General features: G+C 41.2%; 1 protein-coding gene across 7 annotated transcripts in view; it reads left to right on the top strand.

Annotated features, from left to right (window-relative positions):
* trpm3 (transient receptor potential cation channel, subfamily M, member 3) overlaps positions 1–23,526 on the top strand; it is a 147,409-nt gene that overhangs the window by 20,419 nt on the left and 103,464 nt on the right. For 3 of the 7 annotated variants that reach the window (XM_051950771.1, XM_051950769.1, XM_022200857.2), the window contains exon 1: positions 7,626–8,382. The exons of the other annotated variants lie outside the window; for them this stretch is intronic. In XM_051950771.1, the coding sequence (XP_051806731.1) occupies positions 8,293–8,382 (90 nt within the window). In that variant the 5' untranslated portion in view covers positions 7,626–8,292. Of the gene's footprint in view, positions 1–7,625; positions 8,383–23,526 lie in introns of those variants that run through there. 7 annotated transcript variants of the gene reach the window in all.

Below are 23,526 nucleotides of genomic sequence, written 5' to 3'. Positions count from 1 at the left end.
TATATAATGTGGTGTTGCAGCAAAGGCAAGAGAACAATTAACACTGAAGTTTCTCTAAAATTCTATTGCCTCATTAAGTGGCTCTTTCTTATTTATGAATGTTAATCAAAATTTTCTGAGCTGTCAGGAAACTTGTTCATAATACATGTTCTTCTGTTATAAGCATTTTAAATAGTAAAAATATCTTCTGCTGAAAAGCATCAAACCGATAGGTGTAGCCTCTGCTTCCATCCTAATTACTGAAGTGTGGACAGTATCATTCATTGCAAATTGTCAGCAACTGTTTTAATGGAATCTGTGCATATGGTTCATAAGCTGCAGTAGGCGGCATATTGCAGTACTACAAAATGATTCCTTCTCTATAGACTACTGGTCGTTCTTGTACATTATTCATTGCCAATTACTGGGACAGAGGACCCATAATTGCACCACACTGTGTCCTGCTTATGTCTTCCTCAGTTCTGGGGCAGCTTGAAGATGCTTTTAGCTACTGCTGAAGATACACAAACACACTCCAGATGGGCACATAGAACTCAATGTTTCAATGCCATTTACTTACACCTACACACAGGCTCAACTTCAGTCTAATTACCCTATCCCTTGTGAACTGCATTTTAACCTTCACACATTTGGAAATGGCAGTAATGCTCAGTGTTTGTTCCCATTTGGTGTATGACATGCTTTTAAATACACTTCTGGGTAGAGATGTCACATTTTATTTCACATACTTTACTTTTCACCACTCATATTGATATTATGAAAGCTGTAATAATTTGCGAGCTTGCCTGATGCAAGTGAGATTATATGACAAGAACACCACCGTATATACGAGCTACTGCTATAGCGATGGAAATTAAAGAATGCATGTCCAAGGGTTATGGTAAGTGTAAAATCCAACATTACAACTATAAATCTAATGGTGTGTGTCCTTGCACTGCAGTTACAGTCATGACATATTTGTGGTTTCACTACATTCTAGTAGAGGGAAGGCCAAATGCCACATAAATAATTTCTACAGCAGAGAAAAGAGGATTGACTCTCGCTGTTTCTTTCTCAGACTACCTCACAGCGTGAAGTAATATGTGCTAAACTAAAAGGCTGAATTCATCTGGAGGGAAGACTTTCTTTTCTTTCCATCTTTCCTCCTCTGCCTCTATTGCTTTCTAGCTTTGTCTCTGTCTTTTTACTCCCATTCAACTTTCAGCAACCCCTGTCATGTCTGCTGTGTCTGTCCTCACCTTCCACCTCTGTCCTATTAGCGTCACTTGTGTATCTCTTACCAGACATTTAACTCTTGCCCTTGGCGCTCCAGCTTAAATAACGGATAATAATGCAAAGCAGGACAGAACATGCAGGCGTTATAATGTAAGGAAAGTAAGCTGTTAGATCGAGATTGGTGAAGTGGTTCTGATATCACGGCGGTGAAATGTTCTCATCAAGATGACAGCGAAGGTCGTGGCGGAATGTGCAATAATGAGCTTAAACGGTATGGACTCCTCTACCTTATATGCTGCCAGACCAGCTCTGACCGACCCTGGTTCTCTAAAGACCTGTAGTGTCCAGCACTGATATGTTAGCAGCTGATGCTTTAAGCCCAGTAAGTTGCAGGATGGAACCGACATAGATGACACTTGTTTTAGCACATTTCCCAACATCTTGTTCATGGTTCAGCTCTCCTCAAAATGACTGTTGGTGTAGATACTTGCTGCCGATTAGGGCCACCCCAAGTATTGCTGTCTCATTTGATGTTCTGATGCAGTTGTTGGGCCATCATGATTTGGACTAAGTTGTTTCTGAACCTAACTGTTCACCTAATGTACTGTGTATTCTAGACATCCCAGCTGCATTTGCTTTATCTGTAAATGGTCATAATGTTCTACCTTGTGTAAAATCTATAACAAATGTTGATTTTTGCCTCCCAGAATAAAAAACAAATTTAAAATCTGAGGTATTTTTAGTCTTAAATGCTGCAACTGATGCTTTTTTTCATCATTGTTGTGGAGGTTGTCTCCTCAGATTAGGATGTATGCTCGCGCAGATTTGATTTGGCAGGCAAATTGTAGTGTCCCCAGGCTGATGGATCTAAATGATGAACTGAATTTTAACTGACCTGAAACAACATTATGGTAAGCGGTGATAAAGAGTCGCCTAAGTTCTTGCAGCACGAACAATCCCTGCAGGTCATTATTTTTAATTAGTGCCGTCTTCTCACTCCGCTGCCCCTGGCTTAACCAAAACGCTGCTGTTTGTCAGCAGCTGTTTGCACCTGCCGATAATATTTAGCTGTGCTGCTTGAGGCCTGAATGTCAGAGATGAAAAATGTGCTCCTGATTTCACGGATGTGAAGACACGCCAGTGACAACTCTTTTTTTTCCACATTTGAGTCTGGAAGGGTGAAGGCTTATTACAGACATTTTAGGAAGCATTAAGCTGAAGTGGGTTATTGCGATATGAACGCAACTATGACTGTACGGACAACTCAGAGGCTGACAGTGAGTGATGGTGAGTAGCAAAACTATAGTGTGTATGTGTGAGCATGCGTTCCTATGTCTGCGTGCGTTTCCATCCCACAAGCTAATAATCATTGCTTCTCTCCAGATGGAGGACTGTAACCGACTCAGCAGAAGCCTTCCTGCCTCTTCAGGGCAAGGGCAGTAGGGGGTAGTCATGTGTGTGTGTGTGTGTGTGCCACGGTGTGTTCGTGCATACGTGTGTTTGAGTGCGTATGAAGGGGAATATTGAACTGTCACTTACCGAGAGTCCTCCAGGGTATGAGCATCACACAGAGAAGAGGGCGAGGACGCCAAATTAGATAGAGGCTTTCGGTGCCATCCATCTGCAACAGACAACTTTGTTAACACATAACTTCAGTCACGTGTTCCACTGAAAAAAATCTGTCATCGTCTGCATGTGTCCATTTAGTGGAGGCAGCACAGCGCTGCATAGTACCATATACCGCGAGTTTTTTTCTCATGATTACAATTAAATAGTAAACCATAAAAAACATAATAAAGAGCATCAGTAAAATACAAATGTTAATAAAAGAAAACGGGTTACAACATGGTACAAGATGATGTTTGGGTGTCAGTGGAAAGCAGTGGGTCTTCAGTTGGGACTTAAAAGTTTGTGAAGTCGGAGCAGTTCTAACATGAAAAGGTCTTCTGTTGCAGAGATTAGGGGCATCCGCTGCAAAGACTCTAACACCTCTATTTTTGTTACTGGATTTCAGAACATCCAAGAGCAACTAGTTCGTTGACCTCTGCTAACCCTGGTATGATTCTGCAAGAGTTCTGCTGAAAAAGGGGGCACCAACCCATTTAAAACCTTAAAAACAAACAACAAAACTTTAAAATCAGTCCTGAAATGGGGACGCCAATAGTGGCGTTTTGTGACCGTGCTTTCTTAAAAATCCTTTTAGAAGAGAAGCAGCTGCATTTTATACCAGCTGCAGATGCTGAAGAGATGACAGCACTTCGTTCTGTGCTCGCTGAGAAAGAAAGCTGATGCTGCAACAGGATGCAAAATCCCACTCTGTGCTCGGTATAATCCACCTTTGCATAAAGGCCATTACAGTTAGTGTGTTAACTGTTCTTAGTCACCACAAAATCCACTGAATTGAATCAGCAGGGCACTCTTAATATCAACTGAATCATAGCCTTCAGGGGAACCAAACAGCTGGCATTCTGTGGATACGTGAGCTTCAGTTCAAACACAACACAGAATACTGAAAGTTGTGAGATGCTGATACACACTGTAGATCGACATGTTGGGCTTTAAGGCACCTGTGCAGCTGTGTTCTTCTTCCACACATAATTATTTTTTAGTATTGCTAGGACCTCAATTACAATGCTTTGTACTAAATACAATAATCAAATTCCACAAATGTATCTAGTACGTTCACACATGTACTCACTGATACTTACTGTATCATAAACATCCTTTGCAGAGCAGCAACACAGGTTTACTTTTTCCATGAATTTTCGGCTCTCGGGGCTCTTGATTTTACCTGAATGACAGGTGGAAATGGGTTTCTTTCTCACTCCTGTCACAGTGCAGATAGGCGATGTCACAAGGTGAATTGTAGCAGAGCTGTCTCTGAGATAAATGGACTACAGAACACCCACTCAGTGTTATTACATGTAAGTGTGCTCACACACTGTAACTGTACATACATGACTACCTGTGGTTTGTGAGCAAATCGGAGACATTAACCATTGTTAATTGTTAACCATTGTTATTTACACATGCTTACTACATGATACCATGCAAATTTACATCTTCAGGCACAAAAACTGTAGTTGGCACATTAATCATGCTATGAGAACAGTGTCTGTACAAAGTGACGGTATAATCTTTTGTGATTTTTCTGTAAAAAAAAAAGTAATTTACTTGAATTTGCTGTGAAGATAAATTGCCACATAAAACTCCTCTACCTACTTCATCTGAAATGTGACAAAACATTTTTGGATATTTATTGTCTTGCCTTCATGAACTGATACAAGCTCTCAGCTCTGAAGCGCTGAAGTAATTCATTGCCTCCATCATCTGCCAAGTTAAGTTCCCACTGGGAGAAATGAATCACTGCGAGAGAATTAAATCTCATCTTGTCTGGTCTTGTTCTTTGCCAGAGCTTTAATACCGTTTAACGTTATGATAATTAGTGTAGCTATGAAGAGTGAGAGGACAAAAAAATAAAAAAACAAGACATTCTGTAGTGTGTGTAGAGCAGGTGCCCTCTTCTGGTAGAACTGTGTATGTTGCCCTTTTTTAAGCAAGATAATGCATGAGTTGACTTCTCTACTCATGCAGTATCTAGTCATAACAAAAAGGCAAACCTTCTGGTTCTGTTGTAGTAAAACAGCTGACATTTTGATAATGACTCACTTTAGTTCCTAGAGCGTTATATGTAGGTTATGTTTGAATGCTGGGGCTGAAGCTCAGATCAGTATTGCACATTAGAAGGTTGCCATCTAGAGTCAGAATGGAAACAGTGCAGCGTGATGCACTGAGCTCTGTGTGTGCTGAACCATTTCATGGGGTGAGATGTGGAAGTGTGAACTGTGATGGTTAGAGGGGGGATGATACACTCTTGTGCTTCCTTGCTCTGTCCTCTGACTCCCTCACACACATACACACACACACACACACACACACACACACACACACACACACACACACACACACACACACACACACACACACACACACACACACACACACACACACACACACACACGGTTGACAGTTTGATCTCCCAGAGGTCTCAGCAGTCCTCAGGGGAGCCATCGGTCAGCGAGGTGGATACTCTTAATGTCAGTCCTTCACTGACAAGGCACAACACCTACTGTGTGTTGGTGACTCAAGAGTGTGATTAGGACATTTACCAACTAAAGTGAGATGTTCTGTTCTACCACTGACACATCTAAATACCAGCAAGATGCACTTTAAGAGCAATGTGGCTATGTGTCATTCAAGTTTTGTCATAACTGTTGCATTGCAGCAGCAATTGTGTTTTTGTTCATTTAAAGAGGGGAAAAAGACCCCCAGCTCACTTCTTTGTTTTTTATTTGGCTTCCAGGATGTCTCTGTCACTGAATGAGGTGTTTTAACGATGTGTGAGCTTCACTGTCTCCCCAGGGTTCCAGTTTATGAGGGCTCAAATATAATGCAAAATCCTCATTTTTCTGTTTTGAGTCCATATTAGATCATGACGCGGACTTTTATTTGCACAGTTTTAATGCCTCTGTGCGGTTAGTGTTGCTCAGGTGTGTTTAAACAGACTTAAAAACAGCTTCTTTCTGAGAACCATCACCACCCTGAACTCTCACATGTCTCACACCCAGCCCACAATATAGTGTAACTGTGCAATATACACCACTGCCTCATTCACTGTTATTCATATTCACTCCCTTATTTATACTGTATATATGTAAATAGACTGTTTTTCCACTATCTTTAAGATTTCCTTGCACTGAAAAGGATAAGCTCTGCAATTTCGTTATCCATTGTATAATGACAATGAAGAATATTCTGTTCTATTCTATTCTATTCTATTCTATTCTATTCTATTCTATTCTATTCTATTCTATTCTATTCTATTTAAAGCATTTTGAAGTTTTGTTCTGCTGCATTCATTGTGACACTAACTTGAGCCATTTTAAAACACTGACAGCATGTTGAACATCTAACAGGAAACATCTTTTTTTTGTCATCGCCACCTCTGACACCTTCATGCTTCTGATTTACTCATCAACCAGTCCAAACATGCCAGATCCTTCTTACAGAGAACTTTGTCCGTACCTTCTATTTTGACAAGCGTTTCTGTGTTTAAGTTTTGTTTATCAGTAATTAGCTGGAGACTGTCTGAAAATAGAAATAAAGACCAACAGAGATGAGACAAAAATAGATGGCTTGTTTTCGCATTTCTTTTTTTGTCACTGTGCTTCACAATCAAGCTTCTGACCACACTGATAAGATTTGCCATGTTGGATAGATTTTGGATCCCTGCTGCTCTGTGGAGGATTTTGTGGCCTAAAGCAGTGAGAATAATCAGTGAGCCTTTAATCAAACCTGATCATCTCAGGTTTTTATAGAAAGAAATGGCAAATATATATTATTTATGAATACTAACATGTGAAATGAGCGTAGGCAGTGAGGTGCTAAAAGCAGTACTGTGTAAAACTAAAAATATGGAGTTGTTACTGTTCATAAACAAGGGGTTATTGGGTGTGAAGAGCCTGGTTAGCTGTTCTTCTGGATCATAAATTGTGTAAAATGTAGATATGATATTGTAAGCTGTAAACCTCATTAAATTGAGAAGTAGGACCAATGGCGCAACTGTTAATTAACTGATGTTGTTTGATACAGTTAAAGATTTGCTTGTATTAGTCCTTAAACGTAGATAAAACAAGTGTACATCTTTTTTTACATTTCTTCTGGTGAGAATGGCAATCGAGAATCACTTGGAATGTACTTCATTCAAATATTTGTTAATACAGGTTGAAGAAATTGTAGAAACAGGAAAAGGGGGATTCCATTTACTGCTAATTACATAATTGCAGTTTATCATTCATGCCAATACAGCAAAATGAATTGCATCAGATGAGGAAGGAGGAGGAAGGGACGCTCCGAGGCATGAAAAATGAGTTTATGCAGTATGGCAGTAGCATCAACTGTCTCGTTTTTATCATTTTTTTCAAACCACTTTGGAGTTTTTTTATGCATAAATATGATGTCTAACATGCAAATTTGTAAGTAGGTCGTACTGCTCTCCAGTGCCACACCACCAAGTTGTTTAATGTGCTTCCATCTTCAAGCTCCAGCTGAATTCCCTCCACAAAACACAGCCTTTACTCCGCTTCACCTATTTCCCTTTTTGACCACCATACAGTGCCTCCTCACATCTCTCCCCTCTCTTCCCATTCTCTCCATCTTGTCTTCTGTCTCCCTTTCTCTCATCCCTCTTTTTTTTCCATGTGCAGAGGCATTTTTCCCTCCTCCATCCAATCTCCATAGTTCCAATTTCAGCTTGTTCATCAGTTGTACTGGATCTTATTTGATCTTTCTCCTTCTCTCTCTCTCTCTCTCTCTCTCTCTCTCTCTCTCTCTCTCTTCCATTCTCTCTGTTTTCATCTTGGAGACAGTAGTGTACATGTAGCCTCAAATCTAAGCCACTGCCTGTCAGGCTGCTCCGTTTATGCGCTCTGCGCTGCTCTCCTTTCCCTCTCCTCTCCCCTCTCTCTTTACTGCACTGCACTGCTCGTCTCTCCTCTCCCCACATCTCCATCTCTCCTCCTTCTCTTTCTCTTTTTCTACCTGCATCTCTCTCACGCTACGCGCTCTTATCTCTGTTGTGCATTGCTGCGCTCTGCTCCATTGTTTGGGAAAATACTGTACACTGGGTGATTTTTTTTTTTCAGCCAGAGCTGAACAGACTTCAGCTTCTGGTGGAAGAGGAATTAGATGCTCCAGGTTTGAGCTGCCTTGGATTCTTTGGATCTGTTTGAGCCTGAGAAGAGAAGAGTGCAGCAAAGGGAGCTGAGAGGGGCAGAGAGCTGCCCAGGTGAGAGCTTCATCTGCTTGGGGAAGTAAAGGCTTCAAGGTGGTGGCAGTGGTGGTGGCGGTAGTGGTTGATGGTTGTCCGTCAAGGGTCATGCCCTGGGACTTGTGTGCCTTTCGGCAGTTGGAGTTGGAGACCCTCTCCCACTTTTGCCCCCCTAGTGGGGCAGCATTGATCCTGGTGCCGGGAAAAGCTGCCGGGCACCAGTGGCTGCGGCGTGAAGAGTGGACACCATGAACCAGCTGGATGCACCACGGCCACTCAACTGGACCATCAGAAAACTGTGCCATGCAGCCTTCCTGCCATCTGTACGCCTGCTAAAGGTAAAAGAACACAGGAGAAGGGTGACTGGCAATGAACTAAAAAAAATTGATGCCCAGGGACGTGTAGTAAAATATGTCAGGCAGCCCTTCTGCTTTCCTGCTGCTCTCCAAATGAAGATGAGTAGAAAGATGTGTGAGGGTATGAAATGAATGCTGAAGAAGCTGCTGTGCCACATCTGTGGTTTCTTTAGTGTGTACTTAGTGCATAAATCAGTGGATGTAAGGCACTCATTAAGAGGGGATAGAGGAAATAATGATGTTGAAAATGAATAAAAGTGTGGCAAAGCTGCCAGCATAACACACTCAGAGGGGAGCTTAAAGGTTTGGAAGTGAGGGGATGCGCAAAGAGTGGAGGATAAAAATGGAGACGGGGAAAAAGCGGGAACATGATGCTGGAGAGAAAGAAAGGGATGGAGGAATGGAAGAAAGGATGAGAAAGAAAGAGTGTTGGAAGATAAAAAAAAATAATTCATGGAATTTATTGAGAGCACTGACATAAAGAGATGGTTGATGACAGGCATCCTATCTTAAAATAGCAAAAAGGGTTACACAAATGATGAAGATGGATGCATGCAATGTCGAGAGGTAAAAAGAGGAGGCAAAAAGAAATGAGAGAGGGTAAAAGAAAATAGACAGTGAACCGAAAAGGCAGAATATGACAAAAAGACAGGATTTGCAGAGATGGGTGAACATAATGTTAAATTGGTTAAGGTGGACAGGACAGAGGAGCTTTAGGAAAGAAGTGCACATGCAATATCAAATTCCAGGACATGTGTGTTAAATGAATTCCAAAATGCATCTGAGTATTTGGAATTCCTGTTGGACTAGTGTATTTTGACCAAGTTGGCCGCAATCAGTTTATAAACTTAACCTTTCCCTCATTACCTGTGTAGAGGTGTGTAATGGAGTGTGAATGAGTGTGTTGTAATCTGGGCATCTGAGCATGTGTGGGTGCATCAATGTATGACTGATTTGTAGCCTCTGTAAATCCACAGCACCTTCATAATGCTTGCTTAGAGACATTTGTTGCCTAAAACCTCATCTTTATGCAATTGTGCGCTTTTATAAGCCAGTTACAGGCACAGGAGGGCTATTGTCAGAGGTCTTGAATGCCTCTTCTTCACTCTCCTTTGATCTGGCTTTATCAAAGTGTCTCACAGAACAGCGTGGCTGTGATGTTGAACCACACAACCAGAGTGCCTGGGCTCACATGTCAGACATTTGCATTTGTATAACCTGGTTAAATGAATATCATTGTAATCCTTGATTGAATGTGCATAAGGTCTGCTTGTGTGTGCATGTGTGTGTGCTGTTATCACGTGCTGGAACTTTACATGACGATGGAGGTTTTTTAATAAGTAAGCGACGGCATTGAACAAATCCATTGCAAACATCCCCAAAAGTTTAAGTGAATTACCACAAATTAGATACAATTGAATTTTTTTTCTCCCTAAGCTGGATCCGATTTGAGTAGAGGACCATCAAATGGGGTTTTTGAATTTAATGCACTTAATAAGTGACTCCCTCTGTGGGCTGATGACAAATTGTTTTTATTTGTATGTAGGGCACCTAGTTGTGAATCCGAAAACGTTCCCATCCAATATTCCCACCATGTGTCCAAGGACTGTCTACGAAGCAGCTCCACGACTGACGGCGTCATTACCACAGTATATTAAGCTCAAGAGATCTTTACTCATATCATATTAGCAAGTAGTTCTAAAATATTCATTCAGGGCAAATCTTTGCTTCACATTGACCTCTTTAAACGGTGCCGCATTTGAACAGCTGATTATGTGTTTTGAGGCCAAAGTCTGCAATGTGGGTGGCAGCAGTGACAGCTGAACCTTTAGCCTCGCCTGTGTGTGTTAGCACCATGGAAGAAGCTACAGGACAAAGGATATTTGTTCCTGAAAGTCTATTTACCTCATATGAATTCTCCAAGGGAGACATCAGTCTGTCAGCATGAAATTAACTTAATAGCCTGTCATTATTGTTGGAAATTTCTGCAACACAAGCACTTTCCTGTCGTGTCCCTCCAACTTATTACCTGCCCCGTGCTGCCAAATGCATCCCTCATGCTTGTGCGTTCATGTCTGTGTGACGGCGATTTATGGACTGTCAGAGATGTTTTGTGTCTTCCCTGGGCAGGAGAATATGTCCCACAGATTGCGTGTGTGTGTGTTTGTGTTTGTGCGTAGGTGTATGCTTGCGCCTGTGCACATGCTTTTCAGTAAGTATGTGCATTTACAATGCAGCGCTACAGGCACCGCTCACACTGCAGCAAATAGTGTGTAAGCGCTGGTGTGTGAGCATATGATCGGAACCCTGTGGACTGCTCAGAGGGGGGGAAGCAGCTGAAAAAGTACATTTGATGAGAACTTTAATAGTATTTGACATTGTTAACACAGATAACATCTCAACAACTGCTACTGTCTACATTTTATAAGATGTTTCTGTCCCTTCAGAACTAACCAGTAATGCAATCTCACCTCACAAACACACAACCAGCCTAACCTGCTCATACGCCCTCAGCCAGTGTTTCTTCTATTATCTGATGTGTTACAGAGTCAAACATTTTTACATTTTATCTGGACTCTTACAAAAGTGGTCTGTGCTCGATCTGCTGGGCAAATTTAATAAAAATGTTATCTCTGTCAGAGCTTGTGTCTTCCTATTGAAATAATCACATATTTGCAGCACTGACAGCTGAGATTTTTACAAGTTTAAGCCTCGGATTTCATGTAGACTCAGCGGGATAAAGTATGAAAGGGAGAAGCAATATTGGAAAGAGAATCAGAGGAAATGGCAAGTCTTCCTTCATCCTCTCTAGGCGACTTTAATACTTCTTTTAATTCTATTTGTTTCAAACACATACCTCGGTGTGTTTTTTTGGCTTTTTGTGATAACAGCAGCTCTTATCTTGCAAGTTTTCATTTTGTGCCTTTCTTTATCCTACTTTTGATGATCATACTACATTAAGTTGTCTTAGCTGCCTCCTCATATCAGTTCTCTCCTCTCCTTCATCTCTCCACCCTCTTAGAAGATCAGTTTTTTTTATACATTTGCAGTGCTGTGTGATGATTGTGTTAAGAAAATTTAACATGTCATGAGTTCTTTTGTCCTCATGAAGTTGTCCATTTTCAGCCCCTCTCCTGTTTCTTCTTTGCATCTTTTCTTTGTCTTTCTCTGCTTCTTTCTTTCTTTCGGTTACCATCTCCTCTCTCTTCCTTTTTTTATTCCGTTGCGTCCCATAATCATAAAGCATAGATAACACTCCATCTTATGCAAAATACATGGGGGATGGAATCTGCTGCTAAAAAAAATAAATATATCTCTCTATTGCTAAAAATAAATCTGTTACATAAAAAGGTACACTGTTGCAGCGCTTGTCATCTAGTTTAGCTGTGAGGAGTGTCTATGTATGAGAGTTCCTCTTACACAGCAATTTATTATTATTATTTAGAAAAAACATCCCGTTATTAATGTGAATTCTAGCAATATATAGTTCAACCAAGAAGCAAAATACATTTAGTCACCCATAGGTGGCACCACCCATTTTTGTATCTGCAGTAGATGTTGTGAAGTAGTTAGATCTCAGCACAAAGATTGTAGATAAGATGTAGTTTATCTATATAAAGCTTTCTTTTGCCTATAAACATGGGTTCCTTTAGTGTGTATCACATATTCTTTAAATTGCATGCTTCAGAAATAACTCATCAGTATTTTCTCTAAATGTCATCTCTATGTGAAGCAGCTCTTAAACATCAGATGTCGTGTTGCTGGAGCAGCTAAAGTGTTCAAGCAGATTTTTCACAGGCAGATCTGAGTCTTTACATCAGACTCCCTCTGTGTAGCTCTGGTTGTGCTTCATTTACACATTGTGATAAATCATTAAGATTGGGACAGCAGGGATTGTTCCAATTACCAAGCTCTGATTATCTGATTAAATTTTCTATGCTTAATGACACCCATAATATGCACGTTACATTCGGCTCTTTGTGTGCATTCTGTTGCTATTGAGTTTATGCGAATGGACAAAGTGCACATAACATAAATCCAAGAATAAATGTCAAATGCTGTGTTCTTCTAAATATTGTTGTTCCTTGGGATAATAATGAAGCTTCTTTCTATTTCCAGCTAAACATAAAAAATAGTTACATAACATGTTGCTTAGAGGAAATTAAAGTTACAAATCAAACGAATGAATGACAAACCCTAAGTGAAAAACTAAATAAAAATCACACCGTTTATTCATACATACATTAAACATCAGGGAAATTAGTTGGAAGGGAATTCAGTGTGGGTACGGTGCAAATAAAAGTATCCGCTCATCCAGTATTCCAGTCTGCTCCTCACTAAAGTTTTGCACTGCTTTGGAGGTCAGTGTTGTTTCTCCCAAAATCACCTCACTCTTATTCTCTGTTGCCTCCACACATGCTGGCACATCCCAACACGTTGAGAAAAATGCTTCCTGAGTGTTGAGGACAAGTGGAGGAAACAATGTGTTGTCACACACAAGCCTCAGGGAGCATCCCCTCCCCTTTCTGTCACTCTTTTCCTTCTTGTGTAAACAGGCCTCAGAGTTGGAGGATGTCTCAAAGCTTGCTTCGTTTATGTCTCAATTAACCAGCAAATGCTGCATTTATGAGATTTAAATTAAAGCATTATCTCACTAATGAGCCAAAACGAGAACATAAGCTGCCAATTAGCACCTCATTCTTTTATTTAGTCACACAAAGACTTTATATTTCCTATTTGGCACATGTCCACACAACATCATGGGAAGTGAAACAAGACCTTGGTAAATTTGTTTTTTGATGCTCTCTAAAATATTTGGATCTCTAAAGGAGAAACCAGCTCGAGGAAACAGTGTGTCGTCATGCTGTCTGTGCTCTTTGTTTTTTTCAATGCATTTGTCCTGAATTAGTGCAACAGATAGTACAGAATGGCTCTACCTAGCAGTCAGCTGATGAATAATGTATGAGAATTGCCGCTGAAAGGAGCTGCAGTTTTCAGAATAAATGTATAATTTGGTAAACCACTTTCAGCTTTTACTGTTGTAATGTCTCACGTGCAGGTGTAGCAAAGATCAGTGACTTACACAAAAATGCAAATCATTTATCTATCCACTCACAGCTCCCATTTTGTGGCTGCAGCATCCATTGCACTTGCACTATAGTTGCGAACTCTGAACATTGACCTTCAACTTTAAGCTGCCAAGGGGGAATATATAGTCGTGATGGAGGGCTATTTAATTATGTATGAGGACGATATGTCATGAATCGTCTGGCTCATGGTTCATGAACCCTACATGCCGGTTTAGAAAGTGTGACACTGGTGCTGAGGGGAATTTATAGTCTGCATTCATGTGCATGTTGCTTGGGTTGTATACGTGTGCAAAGGTTTGCATGCAGTTTAGTACTGTTGGATTTTATGTGCAACTTTATGCTACTTTACGGCTCTTTTAACTCACATCGAGTTTACGTTCAGTATTGCAGAACCTGACCTTTGAAGTATTTCACCATCACCACTCCACAGTGTGTAGACATAGATGATAGGGAATACCAGAGAGAACTTCACAACGTTGCAAACATAGCTATGCCTCTATTGGTACAAGTACAGATAAACATTGTTGAAAAACTTCACTCTTTTACCAGGAGTTAGATGAAAAGGTTGATATAACTCAGACTGATAGCATTCAGTATAAAACTGGGGTGAGGCTAGATCATCATCAAGACAGAAACAGGGAGAAATAGCTTGCCTGGCTCTGTTTAAATGTTAAAAAAAATCACCTACCTCCCTCTAAAGCTCAATAGACATATATTACCATCGTACAATTTTACAGGGGTTTAAGTGTAGAACTATTACTTGCTGACTGATTGATTTCAGGCTGCTCTTGCTTCAAAATTTCCCACTTCTTTCAATAAAAAGGAGAGTGTCACTCACCCTATTACTATTTCCCGTTAACTAAGTGTGCCCGGCTCTTGTTCCTCCTCTGCAGCTTTTTACTTGACTGGTGCTGCTGTAGATGGGCAGTTATAATGGATCTGCTGAGCCTCAGTCCAGTGCAATTTAATAAAATATGGTTATACAAACCAGTAGGATATTGCTGAAAAATACTCATAATCCCCACTGTTTGATGGCACCATTTTGTTTGTTGTACCAGTTATGAACTGTACACTTTTGCAGCTCTGGGTTAGGGTTAGCATCGGATCACAGGTGGTGTGATTACCAGCTGTGATAGCATATCTGAGATTGTTTTTATTTTGGCAGTCTCTGTATATGTGTGTGTGTTGTCTTGTCAAAATGTTGTCCTGAAGACACATAATCCAAAGGTGGTTTTGTTATTTGGCATGAGTTTATACATCTGTCTCTCTGTCTGAGGACAGATTTAGTCAACATGGGAGAGTTATGAGACTTTACAGAAATGCACCTGACATTAATATGATGGTTGAGTTTGAAAATGGGTGTGGCCCAACCTTTGAGCACGAAGTATTCATGCATTAATGTAGGAATGACTACAGACCCACCCCCCACATTTTATTTTATCACCAGCACCCACTGTGCAGAACCAAGCTGATAAATCACTTTAACAAAGTGGTGGCTGTCTTTATGCATTATTGGATATTCATATGTGCTGCATCCTTGGGAAGTAATCTGCAATCAATAGCAAGCTTTTCAATAGGTCAGCAATGAATCAATAAAAAATCAATACATTTCCATTACCTCACCCTCATGTTTAATTGTCAAGGCTGTTAAGATAATGAAAAGACACGCTGAGGTGTGAGGGGAGGTCGGGAAATGCACTAAAATCCCGAGTACAGGAAACTAAAATTAGAGGCTGTCTAATCATCTGAGAGCTGCAGCCATATTGTTACCGAGGCGTGTGTAATCAATCAAGCTGTTGTTCATGTTGAATTGAAGCCAGACAATCAGTGCCACTCTGACAGAGCAGTGAAATGCAGCCGGATTAGTCCAAGTTTCGAAATCAGCACCATGGCCAGTGACAGCTCCGCACCTCAGGCTCCAAGCTCAGATGTTGAATACAGACACAGTCCAATGTCCAACCTCATCATGCTTCGCTTCTTAGTCACTACAGTCAAAGCTATTCACTGTGGCTTTAATCACTTTATTATTGTCATCAGTTATAAAAGATTCCAAATATAATTTCGTCCGATCAATAAATTGTTTTGTGCAAAAGTCCCTTAGCCAAAAATGGAGCCTAAAACTCGAAGTTGAACATTAAATTCTCACATTTCACCCACAAATTTTTTTTCCCCTGGAAAAATATGACAAATGGCCTCATACATTTTTTATGACATTCATAAGTGCACCATACCCACGATTCAATTCAAATTCAGTCCCTAAAATCACATGATATCACATCATATGCTGCTGATAGCACATGTATAGTACAAATGCAATGCTAATGCAGATTGTATTTCAAAGTGCAGACATTTATAGCAATGATAGCCTCATATATAGAATAACACATCTTTCCCAGTAGAGTATTAGGGCTTTAGCTCCCTGTTGCAAAGTGTGAGGTTCCATATGTGTCACATGAGATTGCACATAAGGCCTTATTAAAATCTGCTCTGATAGTTTCATCTGCTTAAACCTCAGACTAACTCATGGGGATGGATGTGTAGGCATAGGTGTCTGTGAATGTCCGAACATGTGGTAGTCTGTGAATAATTGATGTGGCCTTGGTAATTGTGGTGTGTTTCCTTGTGCGCATGTAAAAGGCTGAGTCACATTCCTCACACTGTAACCCGGTGTAAGCGCTTTGCAAGCTTCTGGTTTACTGCCGCATATCAGCTTATTGTTGAGGGAGTTCAACTTTCAACAGCTTTTATTATTTTTTACTGCCAACCTGCATGGGTGCTGAATTTAAGGTGCCATCCATCATGCAAAGACAACAGACTGAGAAGAATGAATTTTATTGTTTTTACTTTATGCTATTGTTGATTTAATACATTTTTCTCTGCAATATCTCTCTGCTCGTGTTACACGTAAAGTAGTTTGGGATTTTAAGAGCTCAAATAAAAACAGGAAGTGTTTTATATTAGGTTTTATTCCTTCATTTTTGAGTTGGCTGCACACGTGGGGTTTTTTTGTTTCACAGGATTTTTTTAGCTGACATTCATCATTGTTAAGATTGTTATGGAATTTTACCAGTGCACTGAAAAAAATTAACAAACACGAACTTTGCTAAGTTTTAAAGATAAAGAGCACGCATTATAATCTGTTCTCGGTGAAAAGATAGCATATCTGGCACCTTGTCTGTTGTGTTGGAGGGCTTGTGCTGCAGTGTGACAGCCAAATGAAGAGGAGTGAATAAAAGGTTGTTATTACATGAAAAGTGTTGAAAAAGAGTAGGAATCTTTTTGACAGGACGAGTCTTTTAACAAAATGCTTTGATGAGAGAGAGAGCAGTGGAACCAAGTGCTCTCTCTCTCTCTCTCTCTCTCTCTCTCTCTCTCTCTCTCTCTTTGTCTGTCCTGCCTTAGTGCTGGCCATCATCACTCTCTTGATCTGCAGCTTTTTGTCTGTCCATTTTCGATATTTCCTCTCTGTTTCTCCATCCGGCCCTATCACTGTCAATCTGATAACTATTAAACTCTGTCACTCCATCTCCACTGATCAAGAGAAACGAAGCCATCAGAAACTACTGCATACTCACACAGACACTGTTTCATCTCACTTCTGCACTTTAATCAAGATAGATTGATAAATTGAGAGGCTGACACTTTCACTGACCATCCAGGGTTATCATTTAGAGCCCCATTTAGACAAGTAATACAAAATTCAACATTTATTTTGCACTTTTCTGAAGCTTAAACGAGAAAAGTGGTGCAACTCCTATGTATGCGCATTAAGTTTAAGAAGCAGGGGGAAGTTTAAGTTTATAAGTTTATTGTAAAGCCTGGATATCTTTTCTGGTTGCCTGGCAACCTCATGTTGATGAGAAGACTCCAGGAAGTCTCTGTGCCCAGTTTCTTGCCAACAAATAGTTCCAGTCTGTAACCCCCTGTAAAACTAACAGTTTGCCATTTTTATATTTCTGTTTTGTGTTAAGCAAATGAGCCAGGCAAGCTGTTTCCCGCTGATTCCAGCCTTTATGCTAAGCTAGATTAATCCAACTGCTGGCTCCTACTGCTACTGATTTTACTATATGACTCTACAATAAGTGTATTTCCCAAATTGCAGCACTATTCTTTTATTCCTCTTCAATCTAACAAACTGAAAAATGTAGAAGGCTTGACAAATGGGCCAGCCCACAAAATTACTGTAGTTCAAATGTCTAATTTAGATTCTGGCACTTGGAACTAATTATGTCCTGATATTGTTCTGTTGTGCAGCGCTCTGCTGCACTGCATGGCGACTGGGAGTGGAACAGATCATTGGTTATGTTTTATGCCCCACATTTTCACAGTACCTGAATGATATCCTCCTCTTAATGCTTTTTTTTTTTTACAGACAGTCAATATGCATTCTTCAATAAGAGTTTTGAAGTGTTTCAGACATTCACAGGTGCACTCAGGATCAGCAGCATTTTGTCACTCTACCTCATACTTCTTTATGATGCCCGCTGGAGGGCTTCACACCTAGCTCTTGATTTTTCTTCTCTATACTCTCTCCAACTATTTTTGTCTAATTTTAAAAGCAGTTTTCTACACCTCTCCCTGTTGTTACTGTATGTCTCTTCCCTTCTGCTTATTGCTCTTTGTCAGCAGCAGTCTTTGATTTTTTATCCCTACCAGCACTGTTTTCCGCAGCTCCACAGTGGATTGTTTCGATGTTTGTAATCTCACTCAGGTCATTAGCTGTGAGTGGTGACATCTTAAATCATGTTGGGGCAGCTTTAGTTCTCCGCAATGCCTCCTCCTAAATGCTTCTCTGCGCTTTCATTTGTGGATCAGCACATACACACCTGGAAGCCCAAACAAAAACTACACAACGAGCAGGTAACCAGAGCAAGTAAACTAGATCATGCTTTACTGCACACGTGTGATTAGCTTTCTCTCTGGCTTGGAGTTGAAATGACACTTTTAATAGAGGTGCAGTTCCTCTCCAGCAAGATGGAAGAAATGGATAAGGAGTCTGCACCCGGTGGAGACATGAGAGTTTTTTCCCCAGCTAATACAACACGCTCTCATGTGCACACGCACACACATACACGCATGTATGTGAGTCATGAAGACCATGAAGGGTCTTTGAAGATCAGCTGTAACACGAAGCCCCAATTTTTTAAATCTAGTGAAAAATAGGCTGGATTCCTGTGTGTCACTGTGGGCCTCGAAGGAACAAACACCACATGTATGCAAATCGTCCTCTCCATTTCTTTTTCCCACTCCATCTTTCCATTCCCTGCATCGTGGCCTTTATCTCTGCTGCTGCTGTCTCCATTACACCCTCGATCTCTCTCCCACAACCTCTTTCCATCTATCACTCTAACTTTTGTCCCCTTTAAATGGGATGAGCAGCTCTAAATCTCAGGACACCGCTAAAGGACAGCACCCTGGGGAGCTGTACCCACTGTGTGTGTGTGTGTGTGTGTGTGACAGAGTGTGTGTGAGTGTGCATATGTGCACCTATGCTTCAGTATCACTTTGTACATAGTGTACTGCTATGTACAAGTTTCCATCTGCTGTAACCAGCTCCTCCACAAGGATGGAGAAAACTGTGAATGCGGAGGTGTAAAAAAGAATGTGGGGATAGACCGGTGTTGTCGTTAAAGTAAATGAGATGGTGAGCGTGTGTGTGTGTTTTATAGACGTATTTATAGATTTCTGTGCGTGTGTGTGTGAGAGAGAGAGGGGGAGTGTAATTTGGGGTAAAGTTGTGTATGTGGGAGACATTAGAGGGAGATGTGTGAAATTGTGTGAATATGTGCCTGTGTGTGTGTATGTGACTGTAAATTGGATACTGGGACATGGAAAATGAAAGTGAACAGCATGGCCACATAGAGCTATTTTTGGCCTTCCATCCATCTCTCAGTCCGTCTCACGCTCTTTCAGCTCTGGATTCCTCTCACCCTCCCTCCTTCTCCCCAACTTTACTCCTCCCTTTTTTTCCCCCCTCTCCCAGCCATGTCTCTCCTCTCGCCTCTTGTCCAATAGGACTGACATGCCATAGCAGCCCACTCAAACCAGTTCATCCTCTCAATATCCCACCTTTCATGGACCAGACAGACTTCCATCTTTGACTGTGGTGACAGCTCCTACCCTGAAGGGATGGCTGTCGTTTTATATCTGAAAGGTGCTCCACTTTGGCTTCCAAACAGCAGTTTTTCTAAGAGTCTAAAATTATCTCTGCAATCCTCTCATGAATCATTTCCACACATAAATGCCCTGCTAAATATTTGCATCCATAAGTGTGATTTTCAGTATGTCCTAAATTTATTGCGTAATATTTCATTATCTCGTCAGGTTTTTATTTTCTATATTCACACTGCTCTGGAGTAGCACTGTTGTTATGCCCCCGAGGTGAATTCTTTGGAAAAATTCTGCAATAGTTTATTCAGGATTTCCCCCCACTTCTTTTCATCTCTTCCTTTCCCACTTCTACAATAGACAGCTCTGCTATGGTACATTAATCTGTATCTATAATCCAGTTTCCTCCTCAGCTGCAGTAAGAAATGATTTTCATACAAGGAGAAATGAGGGTCACTCTGGCTGACCAGATAAGTCGCAGATTAGTGTTTATTGGACAGAAACGAAACCGAAATAAACCAAAAAAACAGTCAGAAGGTCATCTGTGTAGCTTTTGTTTCACGGAACAGCTTGTTGGCATTTAAGCGCGAACTGTTTTTGAACACTGGTCCCATGTGCACACAGAAGGCACAGACGCAATGAATGGGCTGTCAGTTGGACAAACAATTATATGTAGCCTAAATATCATTTTGTAAACATGCCTTGCTCTCTACATCTGCACAATTATGTTCTGGAAAAATGCATGTGACGCTTATTTTCATTCTTAAATACTTTGTGCAGAACATACATACAGTACGGATGCTCCGAGACTCTGCCTCCCTTTAGAACGTGCAACAACAGTGGCAGAACATCAAGAGGATTATACACTCTGTGAGGACATCCATACTTAGACAGCACTACTCCCCCTGCCTGCCTTTCAGCCTGATCCCAAAAGGAAGCAGGAAAGTAGGATACATCACTTTCCCAGTGAGAGAGAAAGAGAGAGAAAATTGGAGGGGTGAGGAGGCAGGCAAAAATGAGCAAAGAGGGGGAAAGACGCAATAATGGATGGGAAAAATAAATAAAATAGCTAGCGAGGGGAAATTAATGAATGAGCAGATGGAGAAGGAGATACAGAAAATGGGATGCAGGAAGTCAGCGTAATGATGAATGTACGCCCGGTGTTCTGTGGGATTGCTGGCAGGTGCTGTGCCACTGAGCACCAGCTCCAGTCCTGCCAGCAGCCTTATGTAATGAAGCTTCATGCCTGTCACTCCGCGAGGGCGAGAGGTGCAGTGGCACAGCGCCATAAAAAAATATCGAGCTGGAGATCATTAAAGGGAAGCATGAATGGGAATTGCTTGCTCAGCTTCTCATTTTTTGGCTCTTGATAGATTACATCTCGTGCTGTGAGTCACAGCGTGGTGCTAAAACGGGTTCACTGTAGAGGAAGCTCGTTCAAAAGAGAGCAGTGTTGTGCATTTGACTTGAAATGTCATTTCGGTTTCTGTCGCACTGGGATTGGTTGCTGATCCATAAATATGCTAATCGGCGTAAAGTACTGACCACCGTGACTTATAACAGACTGGTTGTGGGATTAGACATTTAATATATTTTAGCAAATAAATGTTTTCTTTTCTATTCTTACTTACAGGCAGATTCCAATTGTCTGAATGACAGTAAGTGAAAGATGGCTGCTTAGAATCTCACAGCCAGAAGGAGAGCACTAAACCATGAAATTACAAAAATGTAATCCTCTACTCTTTATTTTTGTTATGTCAGTTATTCTGCATGTATTTTTGTAGTAAAAATAATAATTGTTTAGATCAGACGTTAAATTCTTTCCATTCCTTTTTCCTCCGTTTATCGGGTCGTGGTGGTAGCAGGCTAAGCAGAGTATTCTAGTCGTCCCTCTCCTCAATTTTCTTGGTACATCGGGGGCATCCCAGGGTATTCCCTGGACAAATGAGACATATAATCCCTCCAGCAAATTCTGAGTCTACCCCGGGGTCTTCTCTCAGTTGAATGTGCCCAGAAAACCTCTAAAAGAAAGGGACCTTGGAGGCATCCCAATTACCTCACCTCAAATGGCTCATGTAGACATGAAGGAGCAGCGACTCTGCTCTAAGATCCCTCTTCATGTCTGAGCTTCCCACCATATCTCTAAGGCTCAGACCAGCCGCCAAATGGAGGAAGCTGACTTTGGCCCGCTTGTACCCGCAATCTCATTATTTCAGGCACCAGTCAGAGCTCATGACTGAAGGTGAGGATTGGAACAAAGACCAACTGGTGATGCTGCTTGAATCCTGTCAATCTGTCAATCTCACGCTTCATTTTCTCATCACGTCAAATTCTGCTACAGCAATTTATTCTTAGATGTTAGTTAGTTCAGATCAAAACTATAATGATTAATTAGAAATATAACGGGGCACATTCCTTGTCCTTAGTGCCCAACGTGCGGTGAACTCTTCCAGATAGATGAAATGCACTTTCTGTCCTGACACACTTTCCTCTCATACCCCAATTAAAATTCATGCATAATCTGGATACAGGCTGTATGTAAATGATAAATTATTTCAGGGTTTCTGCTTCTTCTCATTTTGCTGCTCCATTTGTTGCTTTGTCCTCCGTCTTTCTCTTTGAGGATCAAAAGCACTAATACACACAAACTTTGACATTTCTATTTCGGGTCAAAGTCAAAGGGTCAGGAGGACAGGCAAGCACTGCATGGTTGACTGCAGCTGGGTTGGAACAGAAAAAGAAACCCTTGTTTTTACTTGTCACTCAGGAGGGGTCATATTTAGTTCAGTAGTATGTAAAACATACTGAGGTATGTGACAAGACCGTAATGCACAATGTTGGTCCATTACCTACCTTCCCTTATGGCATTTCACGCATGCTTTTATCTTGTGTTGCCCCATGAGAGTGCATCCATGTTCTATGATTTTACAGCAAACCCCATGTTTGAGTCTCGAGCCCTGATCTTGTCTGTTTTCCTGATACACTCAAGTCTTGAGAAGCAGGCTTTCTTCTGCTGAAATATGTGTGTATTTCCTGTGTGTGAGTGCGCGTCTACTAAAGAGGGTCAGGTGCTTCACTGTAGCGACTGCCAAGGGAGGCAGACAAAGAAAGCCTAGACCACAGAGAGGTTGTAAATGAGAGTAGCTATTTGAGGAAACCTCACACTCCAAAGCTTTGCACCACAGGTGTAGAGAGAGACACACACATGACTCATTTCATGGGCAGACACCAGCTCATGAGTACGCATGAGGATGCAAAGTACACATCACCGAGGATGTGTGCATGCGTCGATGTTTATGTGTGTGTAAGGCTAAGGCAAGTCAAAACTGTGCATGTGCACTGACATACTCAAACATGCAGGGAAACACACATTCACTATCTCCCCATCATGCCTTTATTTGCATGTTTGTATGGAGGTATTTTCCCCCATGAATTGGATAGATTGATGGAATGGGGCAGGGGAGTGAGGTGGGAATAGGGGGAAGAAAAGCAATTAAAGTGGCAGTCAAATGGTGGCAGTGCAACAGAGCATTGGATGGAGTCAGTCCCTGGCTTAATTACGCTTAGCCCTCACCACGAGATGTGTCATTATGACATACCAGAAGAGCCAGAAACATGTGGTGAGATTACTGTCTGATCACACCATGAATGTATTCAGAAAGGTGTCTACGGTGCTGCCGGTCAGCCTTGATGCTTTTTCTTAGCGGCCACTTGCAGTATTGCAATGAAAAAAGGGGACGCCATCTTTACATACGGTATGCACTTCTCTTAATGCATCCATCGATCTGGCTCTCTTGTGACCTATTTGTTTCATAAGATAGCATCCATCCATCCATTCTCTATAAACCGCTTTATCCTGTCTTGGGTCGCAGGGGGTGCTGGAGCCTATCCCAGCTGACTCGGGTGAAGGCAGGGGACACCCTGGACA

The sequence above is a fragment of the Acanthochromis polyacanthus genome, chromosome 7 (assembly GCF_021347895.1).
Source record: "Acanthochromis polyacanthus isolate Apoly-LR-REF ecotype Palm Island chromosome 7, KAUST_Apoly_ChrSc, whole genome shotgun sequence".
In the NCBI taxonomy this organism is placed as follows: domain Eukaryota; kingdom Metazoa; phylum Chordata; class Actinopteri; family Pomacentridae; genus Acanthochromis; species Acanthochromis polyacanthus.
This window is presented reverse-complemented; position numbering and strand designations above follow the sequence as displayed.